Consider the following 24772-nt stretch of genomic DNA (forward strand, 5'->3'; position numbering starts at 1 on the left):
TGTTACTGTAACTGTTACTGTAGCTAGACCCTCAGGCCAAGGCAGAACCACTATGCTTTAACTCAGAATGACAGGGCACCCACTACAGAGTGGTAGTAGGCTCATTTGTTCGGTCCTGTCTGGCCCAGAGAGGTCAGAGGCTCATTCCCCCTCACTCCGTCTTCCAGACCGTGTTGAGAACCTTGACCACCTCCTCATAGATGATGAAGACGATGGCCACATCCAGACACACACGGCCCAGCCGAGGAACCGTCCCCTTATAAAACCTAGAGAACATAGAACAAGGAGAGTAGAACATAGAATTGCATATAGAACACATGATCTCTGGAGTAGAACCTCAAGAATCCTTATGCTCCTGAAGGGTGTCATGAATAAAGTTTGATTGTATTGAAGAGTATAGTGGTGCACTTACGCTCGTACACCCTCGTGTCTCATGATCTTGACGGCACAGTCCAGTGTACTCTTATACTTATGAGCCTCCAGACCCTTAGAAAGAAAAAAACAGGCTTATTCCCTTAGACAGAGGTAGAGTTAAGTCATACATATATTATTAACACATTCAATCCTTTCAGATCTAAACAAGTGCCTGTAGATGCTACCCTATGCTGTACCTGCATCCTGGTCTTGATGACATCCAGTGGGGTGTTCCCGAACACACTGGCTGCTCCTGCAATGGCTCCAAATGTTCCCGTCACCACGGGGTTAACAGCCTTATTGGGGTTATCCCCTGGGAAAAGGAGACACAGACAGAATGCTGTTTAACACTCACCCAAGAGACATACTCTCTTTTGACGCTTGTCAAAGAGAGTACCTTTTTCCAATTGACCACTAGAGGTCAGCATTTTCTGTGTGGTGTAGACCTGTACTCAAGCTTCCTGATGATGATGGCTCTGGGTGCTTTTGACCAAAGCCCTATATAGGGAACGGGATATCATCTGCCACACAACTTTGAAGTCTCATACCTTTGTACCAGTTCCTGAGGGAGGTCATGACGTAGAATCGGATGGCTTGGTTGGAGCCCTGCTTCAGAACGGTGGCTGTCAGGCCTTGGTAGGTCCCCCTAATACCTTGGGGACAAAAGCAGACAGCAGCACTTAGCAGCAGTTAGCATCACTGGATGTAGTAGCAGCATATGCATTACCCTCTTTAAACAGTGGATGTCAGTGTGAATCCACATGTAAGGCCTTTGTTGACGGCTCCAGTTTAGGGTGGTAGGACAAAGACTACCCTCCCTAAACCCTAACCTTACCATGGAGAAATGCAAAAGTGACCTTAGATCAGTGTCTATGGGTAACCTCCCCCTACACCTTTCTTACCTTGGGTTCTGATGATCTCCCTGACTCCATGGTAGAAGCCTCTGTATTTGGGGTTGGCTAAAGACTGGTCATGGATGAACTTAACCTTGAGAAAGAACACAGGGACAGTGTGATCGCCACACAAACACACACACTTTTATTAACAATCCCAAGCCTGCTCCAAGAAAATAGAATTATCACTTTTTCCCAATGTTCCTTATTATTTTATTATCAGTTTCTCAGAGCACTGATAGCAGACAAGACAGCCTTGGGCTTTACTTCAGAGAATATCAGAGTACACTCTCAACTCACCCTCACACAGCTGTTGGATTAGACAGTTAACAAATCTAGAAACTGATTTGGGATCAGCTCTTTCTACCCATCTCCATCTAAAACAGATAGCCTAGCGGTTAGAGTGTTGGGCCAGTAACCATGGGTCGCTAGTTCATATCCCCAAGCTGACAAGGTGAAAATATGTCGATGTGCCCTTGAGCAAGGCACTTAACTCAAATTTCTCCAGGGTTGCCGCTGATAATGCCAAACCCTGGCCGTGACCTCAATCTCTGAGGGTGTCTCAGGGAGAGTGGGATATGCAAAAAAAAAAACATATCTCCAATTCACATGTGTGAAATAGGAAAAATATAAGCACCCACCAAATGATTATTAAATATTATTATCATCAGCTGAACAGCCAATCTGACCTCAGATCAGTGGGTAGGGGATATCAGTGACACTTAATCTGAGAGGAGAGGAGTGGAAGATAAAGACAAGAAAGAGGAGAGGGGGAGTGAGAGGTGGGCATGGAGGAGAGAAAGAGATACAGGAAAAGGGAGGAGGAGAGAGACAGGAGGAGGAGAGCGATAGGAAGAGGAGAGGAGGAGGAGGAGAGCGATAGGAAGAGGAGAGGGGTATAGAGGAGAGGAAGGGGAGAGAGACGAGGAGGAGGAGAGCGATAGGAAGAGGAGAAAGGGGTATAGGGGAGAGATACAGGAAGAGGAGAGGAGGAGGAGGAGAGCAACAGGAAGGGGAGGAAGACAGGGAGAGGGGTATAGAGGAGAGGAAGGGGAGAGAGAGACAGAAAGATGAGAGGGGGGTAGATAGATGCTCTGTCTCAGACGCACCTTGACAGTCTCCATGGGGCAGACTATGAATACAGCCTCCATGACTCCAGCCCCCAGCCCACATAGCAGACCCCTGGTGCTGTTCAACTTCCCTGCCTCGTCACGGGCATGGTTACTGAGATACTCAAACACACCAAACCTGAGGGAGGGGAGGAGAGGAGAGAGAAAAAAAAGAGAGATGAGAGAGAGAGAACAGGTTAATATACAGTCCATTCCAGTCAGTTTAACCAGTTCAATCAATGTAGTTCTTCTGAGTTAGAGTCATCAATAACAAGCAGAGCTGCTGCTCACGTTTGAGTGTGGTACAGTGATATCAGGAAGAGGAGTTTAACATTAGTCTATCTCTAAGAATATCAGACTAGAACCTAAATCTAAAATGTTTTAGAATCTCATTAGAATCTCCCTCTAGCCTGCGTCCTCTTCAGCTGAGTGGCTGAGCTTGTTACCTTGGTGAAAGTAAAACACAGAAACTGATACTGCATAACTGTGAAGATGAGGAAGGTCAGAGTTACTGATATCTCTGGATGAGCTACAGAAACAATGAAAAGTCTTCAAAGAGTTCTAACCCCACTGGACACCTTAGAGGAAGCCATTTTGGGTTTAAACTACGATGAGCAGAATTTCACACCAGTTTCCTCTCTGAACCCATTATAAAGAACTGCTTAGTAATCACAGTAGAAGTCTTGCCTCAGTCCTATGGAAGTGGATACACAGATACACCTCAAGGCAAGAGGCAAATTACTTCCTTCGATGCCCAGGTGAAGTGAAACAAACTGCTAGTGAACTCAATTTTTTTACAACCCAGCACAAGGCGCTTCCATGTTAAAAAAATGTGCAATAAAGTCTGATGCCTCAGCAAGCAACGGATGCCCAGCAACTGCAACCATGGAAGTGGGCTGAGAGTTCCGTTTCACCTCAGGAAGCAAGTGCGTGTGTGTGTGTGTGTGTGTGTGTGTGTGTGTGTGTGTGTGTGTGTGTGTGTGTGTGTGTGTGTGTGTGTGTGCAATCAGTTAGGAGATGCTGTTCCATAGAGTCCTTCACTGGGAAGATTATTTATAGCAGGAATTGGATTGTGGTGATAGCAGGGACAAACTGAACATGGTGGAAGATAGGAGGAGAGGGGGAGGAGGAGGAGAGGAGGAGGAGAGGGGGAAGAAAAACACTTTGCCACTTAGTGTTGATTAACAGTATGTTTTCATGTAGCCTATTAAAGCAGTACACTCACAGCATGTGAACTACTATTAAAGCAGTACACTCACAGAATGTGAACTACTATTAAAGTAGTACACTCACAGAATGTGAACTACTGCAAGATCAGGTTGGTTTCACAAGGCTAGAGTTCTTGTGCCTCTGCCCCCTCACCCGAGAGTGTCTGGTCTGAGCGATGTCTTCATGTCTGTCTCAGACATTGATGATCTGTCTCTATCTCTGGGTTTGTTTTGCTGTTCTATTTCCTCATCTCTTCTCCCTCTACCCCTCCTTTTGCTCTCACTATCTTTCTTTCTCTTTTTTTTTACCTCATATTTCTTTGTTCTTTCAAATTCAGCATATGTTTATCTGTCTCTATTCAAGACTTGTGTTTGTTTGTTTGAGTGACAGCCGCTTCATGACTCACATACTCTCTCTTCCGTGCAGGAACACACACACTCTGACTGGCAAACAGAAGGCAATGATACCTCTATACCGTGAAAGGAGTTTCAAAACAGGTGTCTCTCATTTCTCTCTCTCTTTCTATTTCTCTCCCTCTCTCTTGGTCTCTCTCTTTCTCTTACTCTCTCCCTCTCGCTTGGTCTCTCTCTTTCTATTTCTCTCCCTCTCTCTTGGTCTCTCTCTTTCTATTTCTCTCCCTCTCTCTTGGTCTCTCTCTTTCTCTTACTCTCTCCCTCTCGCTTGGTCTCTCTCTTTCTATTTCTCTCCCTCTCTCTTGGTCTCTCTCTTTCTATTTCTCTCCCTCTCTCTTGGTCTCTCTCTTGGTCTCTCTCTTGGTCTCTCTCTTGGTCTCTCTCTTTCTCATCCACCTTACTTGGACTACAAGGAAGTGGCAAAATACTTTTTTGAACTACACTTTAGATTAGCACATTAAAATGACTAAATGGACAATAACTACCTCCTCTCTTTAGCCAATTCAAACAGAAGAGAAAAAAGTGTATTCTTACAACATGACGGATGACAGCTGGGCCTTCATCCATAGTCCAGGATAAGTCAGAGGCACTTTGGTTGTCACAGAGACCATGGAGAGTCTCCTAAACCCCATCAGGGCTCTATCTGCAAGGTCAGTCTCTCTACATTAAACCCAATCAGGGCTCTATCTGCAAGGTCAGTCGCTCTACATTAAACCCCATCAGGGCTCTATCTGCAAGGTCAGTCTCTCTACATTAAACCCCATCAGGGCTCTATCTGCAAGGTCAGTCTCTCTACATTAAACCCCATCAGGGCTCTATCTGCAAGGTCAGTCTCTCTACATTAAACCCCATCAGGGCTCTATCTGCAAGGTCAGTCTCTCTACATTAAACCCCATCAGGGCTCTATCTGCAAGGTCAGTCTCTCTACATTAAACCCCATCAGGGCTCTATCTGCAAGGTCAGTCTCTCTACATTAAACCCCATCAGGGCTCTATCTGCAAGGTCAGTCTCTCTACATTAAACCCCATCAGGGCTCTATCTGCAAGGTCAGTCTCTCTACATTAAACCCCTTCAGGGCTCTATCTGCAAGGTCAGTCTCTCTACATTAAACCCCATCAGGGCTCTATCTCCAAGGTCAGTCGCTCTTTGCCAAGAGATGGGGGGTAGGAGAGAGGAGGCAGGTACATGGAGGGGGGGGTGTATGGGGATGAAAGGACGGGAAAGAGGATGAGGAGGGGAGGCAGGTGGAGTTAGGTGGGTGGATTAAAAAGATCAGTCTCTCTACATTAAAGCCCATGGCCTCTATCTGCCCCCCCCACACACACACACACATCCACAGGTTTTCCTCTCTGTATCTCCACTGAGAGACTGAGTGGCAGCTCTGTCCGGTCTACAGACAGGCTCTGCCCTTTAAGACACACACACACACACACACACACACACACACACACACACACACACACACACACACACACACACACACACACACACACAGGTTTTCCTCTCTGTATCTCCACTGAGACACTGAGTGGCAGCTCTGTCCAGTCTACAGACAGGCTCTGCCCTTTAAGACACAGAGAAAGATGATAAATGCACCGGTCTCAGACGTTCCTTAGCCACACTACAGAGAAAGATGATAAATGCACCGGTCTCAGACGTTCCTTAAGCCACACTACAGAGAAAGATGATAAATGCACCGGTCTCAGACGTTCCTTAAGCCACACTACAGAGAAAGATGATAAATGCACCGGTCTCAGACGTTCCTTAAGCCACACTACAGAGAAAGATGATAAATGCACCGGTCTCAGACGTTCCTTAAGCCACACTACAGAGAAAGATGATAAATGCACCGGTCTCAGACGTTCCTTAAGCCACACTACAGAGAAAGATGATAAATGCCCCGGTCTCAGACGTTCCTTAAGCCACACTACAGAGAAAGATGATAAATGCACCGGTCTCAGACGTTCCTTAAGCCACACTACAGAGAAAGATGATAAATGCCCCAGTCTCAGACGTTCCTTAAGCCACACTACAGAGAAAGATGATAAATGCACCGGTCTCAGACGTTCCTTAAGCCACACTACAGAGAAAGATGATAAATGCCCCGGTCTCAGACGTTCCTTAAGCCACACTACAGAGAAAGATGATAAATGCACCGGTCTCAGACGTTCCTTAGCCACACTACAGAGAAAGATGATAAATGCACCGGTCTCAGACGTTCCTTAAGCCACACTACAGAGAAAGATGATAAATGCCCCGGTCTCAGACGTTCCTTAAGCCACACTACAGAGAAAGATGATAAATGCACCGGTCTCAGACGTTCCTTAGCCACACTACAGAGAAAGATGATAAATGCCCCGGTCTCAGACGTTCCTTAAGCCACACTACAGAGAAAGATGATAAATGCCCCGGTCTCAGAAGCCACACTACAGAGACCAGTGTGACATTTGAGCTATGCATTGTGGGTATGTGAGTGAGTGTGCATGTGTTTGTGTGGGGTTAGGTGCCTTCTACATACCTGACAGCTGATTTGGGTATGGATCCGTAGAGCAGTGAGCTGAGTCCTCTATACAGTCCCCTCACCCCATGACCCTGTACTGTCTGCTTCACACAATCACCTACACACACACAATTAACACACAACCTAAAATTAACATACAACCAGCTATAGACACACAGTGAGCATTAATCACATATTAATATTCACACACACTAGCTAGTATGAGACAGCGACATCTGTCTGCAGGCCTCATTAAGATGGTCTCAGATCCTCAGAGCTCCAGCCAAGAGAAACCAGACTGACACTCTGTGTGTGTGTGTGTGTGTGTGTGTGTGTGTGTGTGTGTGTGTGTGTGTGTGTGTGTGTGTGTGTGTGTGTGTGTGTGTGTGTGTGTGTGTGTGTGTCTGTCTGTCTGTCTGTCTGTCTGTCTGTTTACAGTCATACAAACAAGCACAGTGACAGCCTGCCAGAATCACTAATGCACCTGAGGATGATGGGTAATTTGATCATTAGATCCTGAGAGGGCCAGAGAGAAAGAGAGAGAGAAAGCATGCGCGAGAGAGATGAAGGTTGATTGGTTTGGTAAACACAATGACGACCTTGTATCTTTTGAGGGTTAGGGTTAGGCTGACTTGTCGATGTTAGAGACCTATGTAACGGATGTGAAATGGCTAGCTAGTTAGCGGTGGTGCGTGCTAATAGCATTTCAATCGGTGAGGTCACTTGCTCTGAGACCTTGAAGTAGTGGTTCCCCTTGCAGAGGGGCTTTTGTGGAGCGATGGGGAACGATGCTTCGAGGGTGACTGTTGATGTGTGCAGAGGGTCCCAGGTTCGAGCCCAGGTTGGGGCGAGGGGACGGATTAAAGTTATACTGTTACATCTACAACCGTGGTGTCGTCAGCAAACTTGATGATGGAGCCACGCAGTTGTGGGTGAACAGGGCTGAGGACACACCCCTGGGAGGCCCTGTGTTAAGAATCAGTGCGGAGGAGGTGTTGTTGCCAATCCTCACAGCCGGTGGTCTGCCAGTCAGGAAGTCCAGGATCCAGTTGCAGAGGGTGGTGTCCAGACCCAGGGCTCTGAGTTTGGTATCGAGCTTGAAGGGAACAATTGTGTTGAATCCTGAACTGTAGTCAATGAACAGAATTCTCACATCGGTGTTCCTCTTGTCCAGATGTGTTACAGCCAGCTGGTCAGCACACACTCTGAGGACACGGCCAACGCCTGCGGTTTTGTGAGTATTCACGAGAGTTTTCCTTACGTCAGCCTTGGAGAGTGAGAGCATCTTGTCATCCGGAGCAGCGAGAGTCTTCCTTATACACAAGCAGATACGAGACATCAGGGTTTGTTCTTCTGACATAGAATGCTGCAATACGGGCTCTCAGCATGGCACAGATATCTCTGTTCATCCAGGGTTTTTAGTTGGGGTATGTCCATACTGTTATTGTGGGTACAACATCATCAACACATTTCGTAATGAAGCCTGTGACTTCATTAGGAGAATGAAGCTGAGCACGCCCCCATTTTCATCGACGGGGCTGCAGTGGAGCAGTTTGAGAGCTTCAAGTTCCTTGGTGTTCACATCACCAACAAACTAACATGGTCCAAGCACACCAAGACAGTTGTAAAGAGGGCACGACAAAACCTATTCCCCCTCAGGAGACTGAAAAGATTTGGCATGGGTCCTCAGATCCTCTCGCACCATCGAGAGCATTGGTTGCACCACTGCCTGGCATGGCAACTGCTCGGTCTCTGACCGCAAGACGCTATAGTACGAACGGCCCAGTATATCACTGGGGCCAAGCTTCCTGTCATCCAGGACCTCTATACCAGGCGGTGTCAGAGGAAGGCCCTAAAAATTATGGACTGTTCTCTCTGTCACCGCATGGCAAGCGGTACCGGACCGCCAAGTCAAGGTCCAAGAGGCTTCTGAATAGCTTCTAGCCCCAAGCCATAAGACTCCTGAACATGTGCATTGCCGCCCCCCCCACCCCACTGCTACTCTCTGTTGTCATCTATGCCGCTGAAAAACATCCACACAGCATGAAGCTGCCACCACCATGCTTCACCGTAGGGATGGTGCCAGGTTTCCTCCAGATGTGACGCTTGGCATTCAGAACAAAGAGTTCCTTCTTGGTTCCATCAGACCAGAAAATCTTGTTTCTCATGGTTTGAGAGTCTTTATGTGCCTTTTGGCAAACTCCAAGCGGGCTGTCATGTGCCTTTTACTGAGGAGTGGCTTTCGTCTTGCCACTCCACCATAAAGGCCTGATTGGTGGAGTGCTGCAGAGATGGTTGTCCTTCTAGAAGATTCTCCCATCTCCACAGAGGAACTCTGGAGCTCTGTCAGAGTGACCATCGGGTTCTTGGTCACCTCCTTGACCAAGGTCCTTCTCCCCCAATTGCTCAGTTTGGCCAGGCGGCCAGGTCTAGGAAGAGTCTCGGTGGTTCCAAACTTCTTCCATTTAAGAATGATGGAGGCCACTGTATTCTTGGGGACCTTCAATGCTGCAGAAATGTTTTGGTACCCTTCCCCAGATCTGTGCCTCGACACAATCCTGTCTCGGAGCTCTACGGAGAACTCCTTCGACCTCATAGCTTGGTTTTTGCTCTGAAATGCACTGTCAACTGTGGGACCTTATATAGACAAGGGTAGTGTCTTTCCAAATCATGTCCAATCAATTGAATTTCCGACAGGTGGACTCCAATCAAGTTGTAGAAACATCTGAAGGATGACAATGGAAACAGGATGCACCTGAGCTTAACTTTGAGTTTCATAGCAAAGGGTCTGAATACTTATGTAAATAAGGTATCTGTTTATATTTTTAATACATTTACAAAGAATTCTAAAAACCTGTTTCACTTTGTCATTATGGGGTATTGTGTTTCGATTGATGAAGAACACACACACAAAAAAAACAGATTTCATCCATTTTAGAATAAGACTGTAACGTGTAACAAATGTGGAAAAAGTCAAGGGGGCTGAATACTTTCCGAATGCACTGTACAGCCTTGGCCAAAAGTTTTGAGAATGACACAAACATTAATTTTCACAAAGTCTGCTGCCTCAGTTTGTATGATGGCAATTTGCATATACTCCAGAATGTTATGAAGAGTGATCAGATGAATTGCAGTTAATTGCAAAGTCCCTCTTTGCCATGCAAATGAACTGAATCCCCAAAAAACATTTCCACTGCATTTCAGCCCTGCCACAAAAGGACCAGCTGACATCATGTCAGTGATTCTCTCGTTAACACAGGTGTGAGTGTTGACGAGGACAAGGCTGGAGATCACTCTGTGATGCTGATTGAGTTCAAATAACAGACTGGAAGCTTCAAAAGGAGGGTGGTGCTTGGAATCATTGTTCTTCCTCTGTCAACCATGGTTAAAAACGTGCTGTCATCATTGCTTTGCACATAAAGGGCTTCACAGGCAAGGATTTTGCTGCCAGTAAGATTGCACCTAAATCAACCATTTATATGATCATCAAGAACTTCAAGGAGATCAGTTCAATTGTTGTGAAGAAGGCTTCATGGTGCCCAAGAAAGTCCAGCATGTGCCAGGACCGTCTCCTAAAGTTGATTCAGCTGCGGGATCGGGGCACCACCAGTACAGAGCTTGCTCAGGAATGGCAGCAGGCAGGTGTGAGTTCATCTGCACGCACAGTGAGGCGAATACTTTTGGAGGATGGCCTGGTGTCAAGAAGGGCAGCAAAGAAGCCACTTCTCTCCAGGAAAAACATCAGGGACAGACTGATATTCTGCAAAGGTACAGGGATTGGACTGCTGAGGACTGGAGTAAAGTCATTTTCTCTGATGAATCCCCTTTCCGATTGTTTGGGGCATCCGGAAAAAAGCTTGTCCGGAGAAGACAAGGTGAGCGCTACCATCAGTCCTGTGTCATGCCAACAGTAAAGCATCCTGAGACCATTCATGTGTGTGGTTGCTTCTCAGCCAAGGGAGTGGGCTCACTCACAATTTTGCCTAAGAACACAGCCATGAATAAAGAATGGTACCAATACATCCTCTGAGAGCAACTTCTCCCAACCATCCAGGAACAGTTTGGTGCCTTTTCCAGCATGATGGAGCACCTTGCCATAAGGCAAAAGTGATAACTAAGTGACTCGGGGAACAAAACATCGATATTTTGGGTCAATGGCCAGGAAACTCCCCAGACCTTAATCCCATTGAGAACTTGTGGTCAATCCTCAAGAGGCGGGTGGACAAACAAAAACCCACAAATGTTGACAAACTCCAAGCATTGATTATGCAAGAATGGGCTGCCATCAGTCAGGATGTGGCCCAGAAGTTAATTGACAGCATGCCAGGGCGGATTGCAGAGGTCTTGAAAAAGAAGGGTCAACACTGCAAATATTGACTCTTTGCATCAACTTCATGTAATTGTCAATAAAAGCCTTTGACACTTATGAAATGTTTATAATTATACTGCAGTATTCCATAGTAACATCTGACAAAAATATCTAAAGACACTGAGGCAGCAGACTTTGTGAAAATTAATATTTGTGTCATTCTCAAAACTTTTGACCAAAACTGTATGTGTTGTGTGTTGTAGGGTGGGAGGACACACACATACACAAACACACAACCATACAGTCAGAAACTCACCGATGCCCCTGTATTTGGGAGGGTTGGCCTTCTCGTCCAGTTGTAGCTGAGTCTTCACATACTCTGTAGGGAAGGTGATACAGATTTCTATACCCCCTGCTATACCACCTGTAGAAAACACAGAGAGCAGAGGTCAGATAAAGCTATACCACCTGTAGAAAGCACAGAGAGCAGAGGTCAGATAAAGCTATATCACCTGTAGAATACATAGCCTAATTTAGTTACTGTCAACCTGGCACTGCTAAGGATTCAGGGATGAACCAAACATTGTAAATGTATTCAGAACCATATGTGCTTACTGTCATTACAGTTTGGTGAATTCCTTCGAACTGGGCTGAACAGAGAGCAATGGTCAGATGAAGCTTATCAAGCAGAAGATATATTTTGTGAATCTTCAGGTAGCTAGCCTTGGTACCAGACTGCTTCTGCTTTTAATAAAGTACACAATGACAGGCTGGCTGAAGCAGGCTTCACTTTGGGTAAAGTCATTATATCAAGATAAATAACAATAACCCTACGAATAGCTGTTATCCATAAACCTTAAAAGCTCAGAGAGTGTGAGAGGAATGTTATGGGGAGATGCAGCCATTTTCTCTATGTATGAACGTGTCGAAGGGAGGATGAGAGAGAGGCAGGGAGGGAGGGAGGGAGGGAGGGAGGATGAGGAAGCTGACATTAATTAAATTATCTGCTCTGCCCAGAGGGAGGGGCTCCCTTACACAGCCCAAGACCCTCCATTAGCTCAATAACACACACAACCCCCCCCCTCTCTCTCTCTCCCTCTCTCACACACTCACATTCTAATCCCAGAGGCCCTCTCTCTCTCCCTCTCACACACACACACACTCACATTCTAATCCCAGAGGCCCTCTCTCTCTCCCTCTCACACACACACACTCACATTGTAATCCCAGAGGCCCTCTCCCTCTCTCTCTCCCTCTCACACACACACTCACATTGTAATCCCAGAGGCCCTCTCCCTCTCTCTCTCCCTCTCACACACACTCACATTGTAATCCCAGAGGCCCTCTCCCTCTCTCTCTCCCTCTCACATTGTAATCCCAGAGGCCCTCTCTCTCTCACTCACGCACACGCACACGCACACGCACACACACACACACACACACACAGTAATCCCAGAGGCCCTCTCCCACTCTCTCTCTCTCTCCCTCTCACACACACATTGTAATCCCAGAGGCCCTCTCTCCCCCTCTCACACACACACACACACACTCACACACAGTAATCCCAGAGGCCCCCTCTCTCTCTCTATACCTCTTCCCTAGGCCGTGCTCTCTCTCTCTATACCTCTTCCCTAGGCCGTGCTCTCTCTCTCTCTATACCTCTTCCCTAGGCCGTGCTCTCTCTCTCTCTATACCTCTTCCCTAGGCTGTGCTCTCTCCCTACCTTTCTGTGTCAGTTCACAAAATCAATGTGTTTTCAAATGACACTGACACTTGTTATTAGTGGGAATTGATGTACCTAGAAACCAGTTTACCATTTCCTACCCAGCAGTCACTGGGAGAGAGGCTCTGCAGGGACAGACAGAGGGGCTGTCAAATACAGAGCATGCACAGCATGTAAACCAATCAGACTACTAGGATATACAGTTGAAGTCGGAAGTGTACATACACTTAGGTTGGAGTCATTAAAACTCATTTTTCAAGCACTCCAATAGTTTCTTGTTAACAAACTATAGCTTTTGCACATTAGTTGGACATCTACTTTGTGTCTGACACAAGTAATTTTTAAAAACAATTGTTCACAGACAGATTATTTTACATATAATTCACTGTATCACAATTCCAGTGGGTCAGAAGTTTACATACACTAAGGTGACTGTGCATTTAAACAGCTTGGAAAATTCCAGAAAATGATGTCATGGCTTTAGAAGCTTCTGATTGGCTAATTGACAGCATTTGAGTCAATTGGAGGTGTATCTGTGATTGTATTTCAAACTCAGTGCCTCTTTGCTTGACATCATGGGAAAATCAAAAGAAATCAGCCAAATTGTAGACCACAAGTCTGGTTCATCATTTTGAGCAATTTCCAAATGCCTGAAGGTACCATGTTCATCTGTACAAACAATAGTACGCAAGTATAAACACCATGGGACCACGCAGCCATCATACCGCTCAGGAAGGAGACGCGTTCTGTCTCCTAGAGATGAACGTACTTTGGTGCGAAAAGTGCAAATAAATCCCAGAACAACAGCAAAGGACCTTGTGAAGATGCTGGAGGAAACAGGTACAAAGGTATCTATATGAAAGAGCTGCAAAACCTGGACCCGTACAAATCAGCTGGGCTTGACAATCTGGACCCTCTATTCCTGAAACTATCCGCCGCCATTGTCGCAACCCCTATTACCAGCCTGTTCAACCTCTCTTTCATATCGTCTGAGATCCCCAAGGATTGGAAAGCTGCCGCAGTCATCCCCCTCTTCAAAGGGGGCGACACCCTGGACCCAAACTGTTACAGACCAATATCCATCCTGCCCTGCCTATCTAAGGTCTTCGAAAGCCAAGTCAACAAACAGATCACTGACCATCTTGAATCCCACCGTACCTTCTCCGCTGTGCAATCTGGTTTCCGAGCTGGTCACGGGTGTACCTCAGCCACGCTCAAGGTGCTAAACGATATCATAACCGCCATCGATAAAAGACAGTACTGTGCAGCCGTCTTCATAGACCTTGCCAAGGCTTTCGACTCTGTCAATCACCGTATTCTTATTGGCAGACTCAGTAGCCTCGGTTTTTCGGATGACTGCCTTGCCTGGTTCACCAATTACTTTGCAGACAGAGTTCAGTGTGTCAAATCGGAGGGCATGCTGTCCGGTCCTCTGGCAGTCTCTATGGGGGTGCCACAGGGTTCAATTCTCGGGCCGACTCTTTTCTCTGTATATATCAATGATGTTTCTCACGCTGCGGGCGATTCCCTGATCCACCTCTACGCAGACGACACCATTCTATATACTTCCGGCCCGTCCTTGGACACTGTGCTATCTAACCTCCAAACGAGCTTCAATGCCATACAGCACTCCTTCCGTGGCCTCCAACTGCTCTTAAACGCTAGTAAAACCAAATGCATGCTTTTCAACCGTTCGCTGCCTGCACCCGCACGCCTGACCAGCATCACCACCCTGGATGGTTCCGACCTTGAATATGTGGACATCTATAAGTACCTAGGTGTCTGGCTAGACTCTAAACTCTCCTTCCAGACCCATATCAAACATCTCCAATCGAAAATCAAATCAAGAGTCGGCTTTCTATTCCGCAACAAAGCCTCCTTCACTCACGCCGCCAAACTTACCCTAGTAAAACTGACTATCCTACCGATCCTCGACTTCGGCGATGTCATCTACAAAATTGCTTCCAACACTCTACTCAGCAAACTGGATGCAGTTTATCACAGTGCCATCCGTTTTGTCACTAAAGCACCTTATACCACCCACCACTGCGACTTGTATGCTCTAATCGGCTGGCCCTCGCTACATATTCGTCGCCAGACCCACTGGCTCCAGCTCATCTACAAGTCCATGCTAGGTAAAGCTCCGCCTTATCTCAGTTCACTGGTTACGATGGCAACACCCATCCGTAGCACGCGCTCCAGCAGGTGTATCTCACTGATCATCCCTAAAGCCAACACCTCATTTGGCCGCCTTTCGTTCCAGTTCTCTGCTGCCTGTGATTGGAACGAATTGCAAAAATCACTGAAGTTGGAGACTTTTATCTCCCTCACCAACTTCAAACATCTGCTATCTGAGCAGCTAACCGATCGCTGCAGCTGTACATAGTCTATTGGTAAATAGCCCACCCATTTTCACCTACCTCATCCCCATACTGTTTTTATTTATTTATTTTTCTGCTCTTTTGCACACCAATATCTCTACCTTTACATCTGCATAATTGTAATTATTTGCCTACCTTCTCATGCCTTTTGCACACAATGTATATATAGACTCCCCTTTTTTCTACTGTGTTATTGACTTGTTAATTGTTTACTCCATGTGTAACTCTGTGTTGTCTGTTCACACTGCTATGCCTTATCTTGGCCAGGTCGCAGTTGCAAATGAGAACTTGTTCTCAACTAGCCTACCTGGTTAAATAAAGGTGAAATAAAATAAAAAATCCACAGTAAAACGAGTCCTAAATCGACACAACCTGAAAGGCCTCTCAGCAAGGAAGAAGCCACTGCTCAAAAACCGCCATAAAAAAGCCAGACTACGGTTTGCAACTGCACATTGGAACAAAGGTGGTGCTTTTTGGAGAAATGTCCTCTGGTCTGATGAAACAGAAATAGAACTGTTTGGCCATAATGATCATCGTTATGTTTGGAGGAAAAAGGGGGAGGCTTGCAAGCTGAAGAACACCATCCCCAACCGTGAAGCACGGGGTGGCAGCATCATGTTCTGAGGGTGCTTTGCTGCAGGAGCAACTGCTGCACTTCACAAAATAGATGGCATCATGAGGCAGGACAATTATGTGGATATATTGAAGAAAGACATCAGTTAAAGCTTGGTCGCAAAAGGGTCTTCCAAATGGACAATGACCCCAAGCATACTTCCAAAGTTGTGGCAAAATAGTTTAAGGACAACAAAGTCAAGGTATTGGAGTGGCCATCACAAAGCCCTGACCTCAATCATATAGAAAATCTGTGGGCAGAACTGAATAAGCGTGTGCGAGCAAGGAGGCCTACAAACCTGACTCAGTTACACCAGCACCAGCTATTTTCATCAGTACATTTTGATAGAGGAACTAGTGAGTTTATTTTCAGGAGTGTATTAAACACAAGGTAACAGTGAAGGAGTGTATTAAACACAAGGTAACAGTGAAGGAGTGTATTAAACACAAGGTAACAGTGAAGGAGTGTATTAAACACAAGGTAACAGTGAAGGAGTGTATTAAACACAAGGTAACAGTGAAGGAGTGTATTAAACACAAGGTAACAGTGAAGGAGTGTATTAAACACAAGGTAACAGTGAAGGAGTGTATTAAACACAAGGTAACAGTGAAGGAGTGTATTAAACACAAGGTAACAGTGAAGGAGTGTATTAAACACAAGGTAACAGTGAAGGAGTGTATCACCTCATATAAATAACACTCCTAAATAGAGCCCTACCCAACCCTGTCCACCCTTACCCTTAATATAACCCATCCACCATACAGGACAACAGAGTTACAGCAAATGTTTCTATGTTATAAAAGTCAACTCGGCGATCGCATGATTGTTGATGACTACAGGCTAGCATACTTGGCAAATGATGACACGGCCAAAATGAAAACAAAAAAAGCAAAAAAGGAGAAGAGAAAGGGAACAATGTGAACATTACACACACACACACACACACACACACACACCACTGAGGCTGATCATCAGTCCAGAGCATGTACAGTGCCTTCAGAAAGTATTCATACGCCTTGGCTTTTTTTCCACATTTTGTTCCACATTTTATCACAGCCTGAATTTAAAATGGATATATATTGTTTAAGTATCTCACAAATCTACACACAATACCCATAATGACAAAGTGAAAAAATATTTGTAGAAATGTTTATTGAAAATGAAATATCTAATTGACATAAGTATAACAACCTTTGGAATAAGTCAAGGGGTATGACTACTTTCCAAAGGCACTGTATAACTGTGGACCTGGTTGAGTGGATAGGCTGCAGCCCAGCAGTAGACACATATCCCAGCCAAGCCACCCAAAGGCACTTTTCACACCATTACACACTATTAGATCAAACATGGAGGAGAGACAGAAAGAAAGAGAGAGAGAGAGAGAGAGAGAGCAAAGAAAGAAAGAGAAATAGAAAGAGAGGGACATACAGACAGAGAGAGAGAGGTAAGATATATACAGTGCCTTGCGAAAGTATTCGGCCCCCTTGAACTTTGCGACCTTTTGCCACATTTCAGGCTTCAAACATAAAGATATAAAACTGTATTTTTTTGTGAAGAATCAACAACAAGTGGGACACAATCATGAAGTGGAACGACATTTATTGGATATTTCAAACTTTTTTAACAAATCAAAAACTGAAAAATTGGGCGTGCAAAATTATTCAGCCCCCTTAAGTTAATACTTTGTAGCGCCACCTTTTGCTGCGATTACAGCTGTAAGTCGCTTGGGGTATGTCTCTATCAGTTTTGCACATCGAGAGACTGACATGTTTTCCCATTCCTCCTTGCAAAACAGCTCGAGCTCAGTGAGGTTGGATGGAGAGCATTTGTGAACAGCAGTTTTCAGTTCTTTCCACAGATTCTCGATTGGATTCAGGTCTGGACTTTGACTTGGCCATTCTAACACCTGGATATGTTTATTTTTGAACCATTCCATTGTAGATTTTGCTTTATGTTTTGGATCATTGTCTTGTTGGAAGACAAATCTCCGTCCCAGTCTCAGGTCTTTTGCAGACTCCATCAGGTTTTCTTCCAGAATGGTCCTGTATTTGGCTCCATCCATCTTCCCATCAATTTTAACCATCTTCCCTGTCCCTGCTGAAGAAAAGCAGGCCCAAACCATGATGCTGCCACCACCATGTTTGACAGTGGGGATGGTGTGTTCAGCTGTGTTGCTTTTACGCCAAACATAACTTTTTGCATTGTTGCCAAAAAGTTCAATTTTGGTTTCATCTGACCAGAGCACCTTCTTCCACATGTTTGGTGTGTCTCCCAGGTGGCTTGTGGCAAACTTTAAACAACACTTTTTATGGATATCTTTAAGAAATGGCTTTCTTGCCACTCTTCCATAAAGGCCAAATTTGTGCAATATACGACTGATTGTTGTCCTATGGACAGAGTCTCCCACCTCAGCTGTAGATCTCTGCAGTTCATCCAGAGTGATCATGGGCCTCTTGGCTGCATCTCTGATCAGTCTTCTCCTTGTATGAGCTTAAAGTTTAGAGGGACGGCCAGGTCTTGGTAGATTTGCAGTGGTCTGATACTCCTTCCATTTCAATATTATCGCTTGCACAGTGCTCCTTGGGATGTTTTAAATTTGGGAAATATTTTTGTATCCAAATCCGGCTTTAAACTTCTTCACAACAGTATCTCGGACCTGCCTGGTGTGTTCCTTGTTCTTCATGATGCTCTCTGCGCTTTTAACGGACCTCTGAGACTATCACAGTGCAGGTGCATTTATACGGATACTTGATTACACAGAGGTGGATTGTATTTATCATCATTAGTCATTTAGGTCAACATTGGATCATTCAGAGATCCTCACTGAACTTCTGGAGAGAGTTTGCTGCACTGAAAGTAAAGGGGTTGAATAATTTTGCATGCCCAATTTTTCAGTTTTTGATTTGTTAAAAAAGTTTGAAATATCCAATAAATGTTGTTCCACTTCATGATTGTGTCCCACTTGTTGTTGATTCTTCACAAAAAAATACAGTTTTATATCTTTATGTTTGACGCCTGAAATGTGGCAAAAGGTCGCAAAGTTCAAGGGGGCCGAATACTTTCGCAAGGCACTATATATATATATATATATATATATATATATATATAGAGAGAGAGAGAGAGAGAGAGAGAGAGAGAGAGAGAGGAGGGAAGATAGAGAGAGAGGAGAGAGGGATACAGAGAAAGGGTTAGATTAAAACTAGGAGAGAATAGCAACAGATGGAGAGCGATCAAGGGAGAAAGAGGGAGAAAATAAGTGCATTTATTTATTATTTATTTATCCAGACGTGTCAATTGAGAACAAATTTTTATTTACAATGATGGCAAAGAAAGAGGGAGATAGATAGAGAAGAGAAGACCTCTGAAGTGCTATCTGCCTGCTGTTGAGGTAAATCTAATGAGTGTTTTCCACATCTGCTCCTGATGAGAACTTCCAGTTTTTCACTGAGAAAACAAACTTTCAAATCACCCAACCTGGCAACCAATAAACATAAACAAATCTGGCAACCCCACAGTTTATGGACCAGAACACAGTTTATGGACCATAACATGCAAGAACCAAAACACAAAAAATACTAAACAGGGGGGAAATCATTTGTACTTTAAATGTATTCTTATGTATCCAGACCAGTCACATTAAAATGAAATATGTTCTTCAACAGAGTGAGAGAGAGAGATTAAACTACAAGTTGTTTTCAGGCCAACTCGTACATTTAATCATATAAATATATGGACCAGAACACTATAATGTGCAAAAGCCAGGACACCAAATTACCCGAAAACCCTCTCTATACCTTTAGTTATCCAGGCTCATCTCATTTATGTAAAATATGTTTATCGGGACTTGGTGTGAAGAGAGATGAGAATACAGGGGAGAGTGTAGAAAGATGGTGCCACATGTCCCTATTCCTCAACCCCAATGTAGACCGTAGCCAGAGGTCTTAACATCAAACACGATGTATTAATACAGTCTTAGTATTTCTGTTTGCCTCATCTGAAAGATGAAAGGAATTATTCATCTATCGTCTTCCTTTTTAGGCTTTGCCTGTTCAAAACACTGCTCCCAAACCCTACACTAATGTTAAATTACACATGTCTATTAATTTTACATGGAAAATCTTTTGAACTGCTTCTAACCCTCCAGTAGGCCGTTCCCTGCAGACTGGATGGACGGAGTCTGATGTTGTTCTGGCAATGTTGTTGTGTTTTCCTAAAACAGTAAACAGTTTCTCTCATGAGGATGAGTGGGATGTTATTGTCACTTTCTTAGACAGCAATGAATACATCTGTCAGGGAGAGAGCGAGAGAGAGAGAGGTGAGAGAGAGGTGAGAGAGGAAAAAAAGAGGCAGGGAGAGAGTGTGTATGTGTCTGACAGAAAGGACAACAGGGGTTTCATGACTTGACGTCTTGCCCCTCAAGGCGCGGGTGGGTCATGAGTCATAGATTCAAAGTGTATTGCCTAGTGCATAGTGCATAGTGCATAGTGTGCAGAGTATGAATGAGCAGGGAGTGAGTGCACACTTTGACAAGCCCTCTGAGTCTAAGAGGAGACAGCCACTCAAAGAACTTAACCGGCTGCCCTGCGGCAAGAGTGAGAGAGGGAGAGAGAGGACAGCGAGAGAGAGAGAGAGAGAGGACAGCGAGAGAGAGAAAGTTACAAACACAGAGCAATACAGTGCTCTCTCAGACCTCACACACATGCACAGATGCACACGCAAACAAAACCAACACACACACATACACACACATTGTATGACAATAAAAACCTCTACTACAAAGGAACACACAAATACAAAGAAAATCAGGACCAGAAACCCATTTAAAGTTCTCAGCCCCAGGCCAATCCTGTCTCATATCATAGCCTCCACCTCTCAACATCGGCCATCACCATTGGCTGCTGAGCCCGGGAGAGGGAGTATAAAGAGCTCATACACCCTTCATGTAGAAATGTGCCTCATTGCCATTGTCTGGGTTTGTAAGAGATGCAAGATTTTTCTTCCATTAAGCTTTACTCTCAATGTTCTGTCCATATAACTTCCCCCCAGTGCCTCCAGGCCGATACAAGAGACCAATACAACCACACACACACACAGTGGGTTACTGTAAGGGTGAAACAGCACCATTAGCTAAGACTAAACAATGTTTCTTTCACAACGCCAGATGTCATCTAAGAAGACAAGCTCTCTCTCTCTCTCTCTCTCTCTCTCTCTCTCTCTCTCTCTCTCTCTCTCCGGTAGGCCATCATTGTAAATCATGTGTTATTAACTGACTTGCCTAGTTAAATTAAGGTTAAATAAAAATACAAAAATCCTCTCATCCCATCTTGCATTACAATCAGTCCCAAAAGTGGAATATTTCTCACAAGCTAAGCTAGGTCCGTTATGGCACCAGACACATGGAGTCATACTAGAGGCATACAGGCTATGGTCTTTATCTACAGCCCTGAGTTCAAACAACCAGGTGTATGTCATTGGCACAGAAAGATAATGTCTTGCTGTGGTCCTAGGGCCAACAATGATACTCTCAAGGATATGTACTTTGGAACTCAGCCAGTTACTGAGAAAAGACTGCAGGCAAAGGAGAGAGGGCTCTAACAAGCAGCACACACTCACAATCTCTCGCATACACACACACTCATTACCACTCCGAGTGCAGGGTTAAGTAACCAGATATAGCTGTGGTTCCATGTCTAGGCACTGAGAGAAGAGCTTGTCAGATGTATTAACTGTCAAACCGGGTGTCAGGAGGATTCTGTATAGTAAAGCATTGACTTGGCTGTTGATTGAGTAATATCTCAGGTCAGAGTTATAGACAAGAGCATTTTACCTGATTGCTTTTATCTCACTGAGTCATAGCGACTCCTTCTCTGAGAGTAGATCAGTTCCTAGGGTACCACAGTGTGATTTCAACACACACTCATCTACTATACACAAGCCATTAATCAAAATAACTAAATATTCTTGGTCTTCCCCTAAATTTGCACCCATAGATTCAGACAGGATGAAAAACAGAGAAAGAGAGAGAAATATATTCTATAGATAAGGAGTAATCAACTGGCTTTAAAGAGTGGAGTGTACAACTACACAAACAGGTTAAATAAGAGTTGGGCTGACAGAGAGAGAGAAGAAAGATGGAGCCTGTATCGGCTGTTAGCGTTCCCAGCCAGCTTGTCTGGTTAGTCTGGTTGAAAAGGATAGGAAGGGAGGGAAGAGGCCAGGCGGGTTTCTCCAATCTAACATCTAGATGGATGGCCTCATTTAAATGTACCAATAGCTGAGAGGAGGAGAGTCTGGAGAGACTGTGTGTGATATGGCACCACAGGTTGTTAGGATTGTGAAAGGATATCTACAGAGGAAAAGGTTGCACAAACCTGCAGTACCAAAGAGTACTGTATGAAACTGTGCATGCTGGCCGGTTTTACAGCTGGAACAACATTGCTACAGTACAAGGTTTGTCAGGGTCACTCACTGTGGTCTCTTGTCAAGGCTGTAATCAATAGAGCGGTGGCCTCTCAAGGCCTCGAAATGCACCAGCCTGCCCTGCCTCACTCTAATCACACACAAAGTGGGGGGGGGGGGTTCATGAGTTTCAAATGCAACCAGGTTCAGTCTGAGGTTACTTTGACGAACCAATATGCGTAATATCCTATGGAAGAGTATATATGAGCCTATGTTATAACTGCATACTGCAGCATTACTAAGAGTCTGTATGAGTTTGTATATTACTACTGCATTATTCAACCTAGTCCTCCACTATAACAGACCTGATTCTGCCCTTTTATACATGCACTCACGCCACTGAGGAATATGTTTATTGTGAATCTCATGCTTTCTACACGTAGGCCTAGTGTATGGCAATTTTGTAATCAAACTACTGAAACCAAATGGCATATCAATGGTTTATGTATAGTACAAGCACAACCCCAGATTCCTGAAGCCTTAATTGAACTTGATAGCATTATCGAATGACAGCATCTCTCTCCTTCAGCATGGTCTACATTTAAATATATCCAGTGTGATGTGGTTGAAGGTAACTAGCAGTGATCACTAGACTAGATCAGAGTAATAGAATATCAGTGCACTGATCCGACCGTAGCAGTTTGGGGCTACGGAGAGAGACCCTGCCAGCCAGGCAGGATAAGGACAGAAGTAGAAAACAGATTCTTTCATTCAGTGCTTGAGAATGTCTTAAGTCCTCGCTCTACCAGTATCCCTCACAGCAATGGAGGTTTCAGAGATGAAGGCTACTAGCCTACTACTACTAATGGGGAGATGTCTGAGCTACTCAATACTCATTTTAGAGACATTCTCCTGCTCAGTCCACAGTGCTTGGGTTTCTATATTTGATCCTCCTCCAATGCTTGTTATGGTCTTTCTTAAGAGACAGAGGTGGTGGTTTTGGGTGGTTTTACTTCAAAAGACATTCCAGTCCAATTTCAGGGTTATTCGTTTTAATTTCACTGTGTGGAGGGGGCAGTCCAGAGGAGAAACATGTAATTTTAGAGAAGGATACACCCGAGAAAGATGACTGTGTCTGCTGCCTAAAAGAACAGGCCTGCAGAGTGGGGACTACATGCCTTGGCCTGCTAAGAGTCTGCCTGTTAATTCCTCTGAACCAGATGGAGATGCAACAGATGCTCTTTGTCATCACAGGTGAATTGCACAGTAACATGAATGAAGGATCTGTATATCCTAACATATGCAGGTAAACATTTCAGCATTCCCCAGTCCTTCTACCTGAGTAACTACTGTCTGCCGCTAAGGGGGGGAAATGAGGGGTGTTGGCTTTGTGGTGTCCTTTCATAACCAGGCAGTTGTTTTGCAATACAGTATTAGAAGGCTAGTGTTACAACAGTCAGTTACAGAAAAGATCATAAGATCATTTCATAATCATCCATTTTAAAGTATATTCGAAATCGTATTCATTACAATCTAAATAATATTAAGTTAATAATAATAATAATAAAGCCTACAATTCAACAGTTCCGTGTAGCCTACTAGTCTAAAAAGAGTTCACTATTTTGTCATGCGCTCTACGGGCAGTTAAGCAAATCGCCTCTTTATTGAAATGCAAACATACAGCGCATGTTAAACTGACAATAATAACACCGAAGACTAGCATATTCCAACTTTTGTTGTGAATTAACTGTTGAACACAATACAACACATGACAGTTGTAACTTATTCTAATGGATGCTCTCGCTTCGTGCACGGCTTCCAATGAAACACCGTCAATACATCATTTACAACAACCCCTGGCTGTCAAGTGAAAGTGACATGATCAGAAACAATGTCACTTTACTCTACAGGCTAACGCGTTCTCTCCACGACGATGCACTATACAGTAAAGTCACTTTAGTGTGTATCTGAAAAATGTTAAGTCATCTCTATTGGCAATAGGTGGTGTCTGAACAAAGGATGACAAAACTTACCTGCTAGAATTGCCTTCCCTGGGTGAGTTAATTTCGCTTTTCCTCCAGGTGCCGCCGCCGCCAGACACCTGGGTCTGTGAAAGAGGCTGGTGAATTTACTGTTTCCCTCCATTGTCAATAAATAATTAAACCAATATCTATCTAGCTATAAACTAAGTCTACGAAAGTCCTTAAACTAGTTTCTAGTTGATATAACGTTCAGTGCATACCATGGATATCATGTCAGACATCCGCTGTATGTGGCCAGTAAGCTACTACACAGCTCGCAGTTGCGGGGAGAAAGCCTATCTATCCCTGGGGCGGAGGGAGGAGAGACGGGGCATTTTCGTTCCACACCAGGAGAAGGGCGGGGCTCTGTCTCTCTCTCTCTAGTCTAGGCGCGTCACATCCTTGTACGCGTCAACTCGCAAAAATGAATACATTATCAAACATACATTTCTCAGTTCAGAAAACAAACACACAGCGATGTAAATTAAAGTATCAGCCCCAGTAGAGAGCGTAATGTTGAAATAGCACCTTCCTCCACCCTGCTCCCATCAGAGCAAGAGAGAGCCGTGGTACAAAGGCGCTTCAGACACAAAACACCATCAATCAAGTGGTGTGACTCTCAAGTGGTGTGACTCAGTGACATCCATCCCCCTTATAGGCTACATCCATGAGAAGACTGCATCCACAACAATATTCATACAGATATCAGTCTTGCTATGAATAGAAACATCATATCAAAATAAAGTTTAAACCGTCAACCATTTTCTTTTGTTCCTAACCTCACTTAC

At 44.6% G+C, this 24772-nt stretch overlaps 1 protein-coding gene across 1 annotated transcript; it reads right to left on the minus strand.

Annotated features, from left to right (window-relative positions):
* Window positions 1–24299, minus strand: LOC139389653 (tricarboxylate transport protein B, mitochondrial). The gene is made up of 9 exons (XM_071136521.1): window positions 23997–24299; window positions 11164–11271; window positions 6557–6656; window positions 2417–2555; window positions 1317–1401; window positions 963–1067; window positions 612–727; window positions 413–486; window positions 1–266 (listed from the first exon to the last, which is right to left on the minus strand). The coding sequence occupies exons 1-9, from the start codon at window positions 24106–24108 to the stop codon at window positions 152–154; spliced, it is 954 nt and encodes a 317-aa protein (XP_070992622.1). The 5' UTR covers window positions 24109–24299; the 3' UTR covers window positions 1–151.
* Between the last annotated feature and the right edge of the window lie 473 nt (window positions 24300–24772).

The sequence above is a fragment of the Oncorhynchus clarkii genome, chromosome 30 (genome assembly GCF_045791955.1).
Source record: "Oncorhynchus clarkii lewisi isolate Uvic-CL-2024 chromosome 30, UVic_Ocla_1.0, whole genome shotgun sequence".
NCBI classification, from domain to species: domain Eukaryota; kingdom Metazoa; phylum Chordata; class Actinopteri; order Salmoniformes; family Salmonidae; genus Oncorhynchus; species Oncorhynchus clarkii.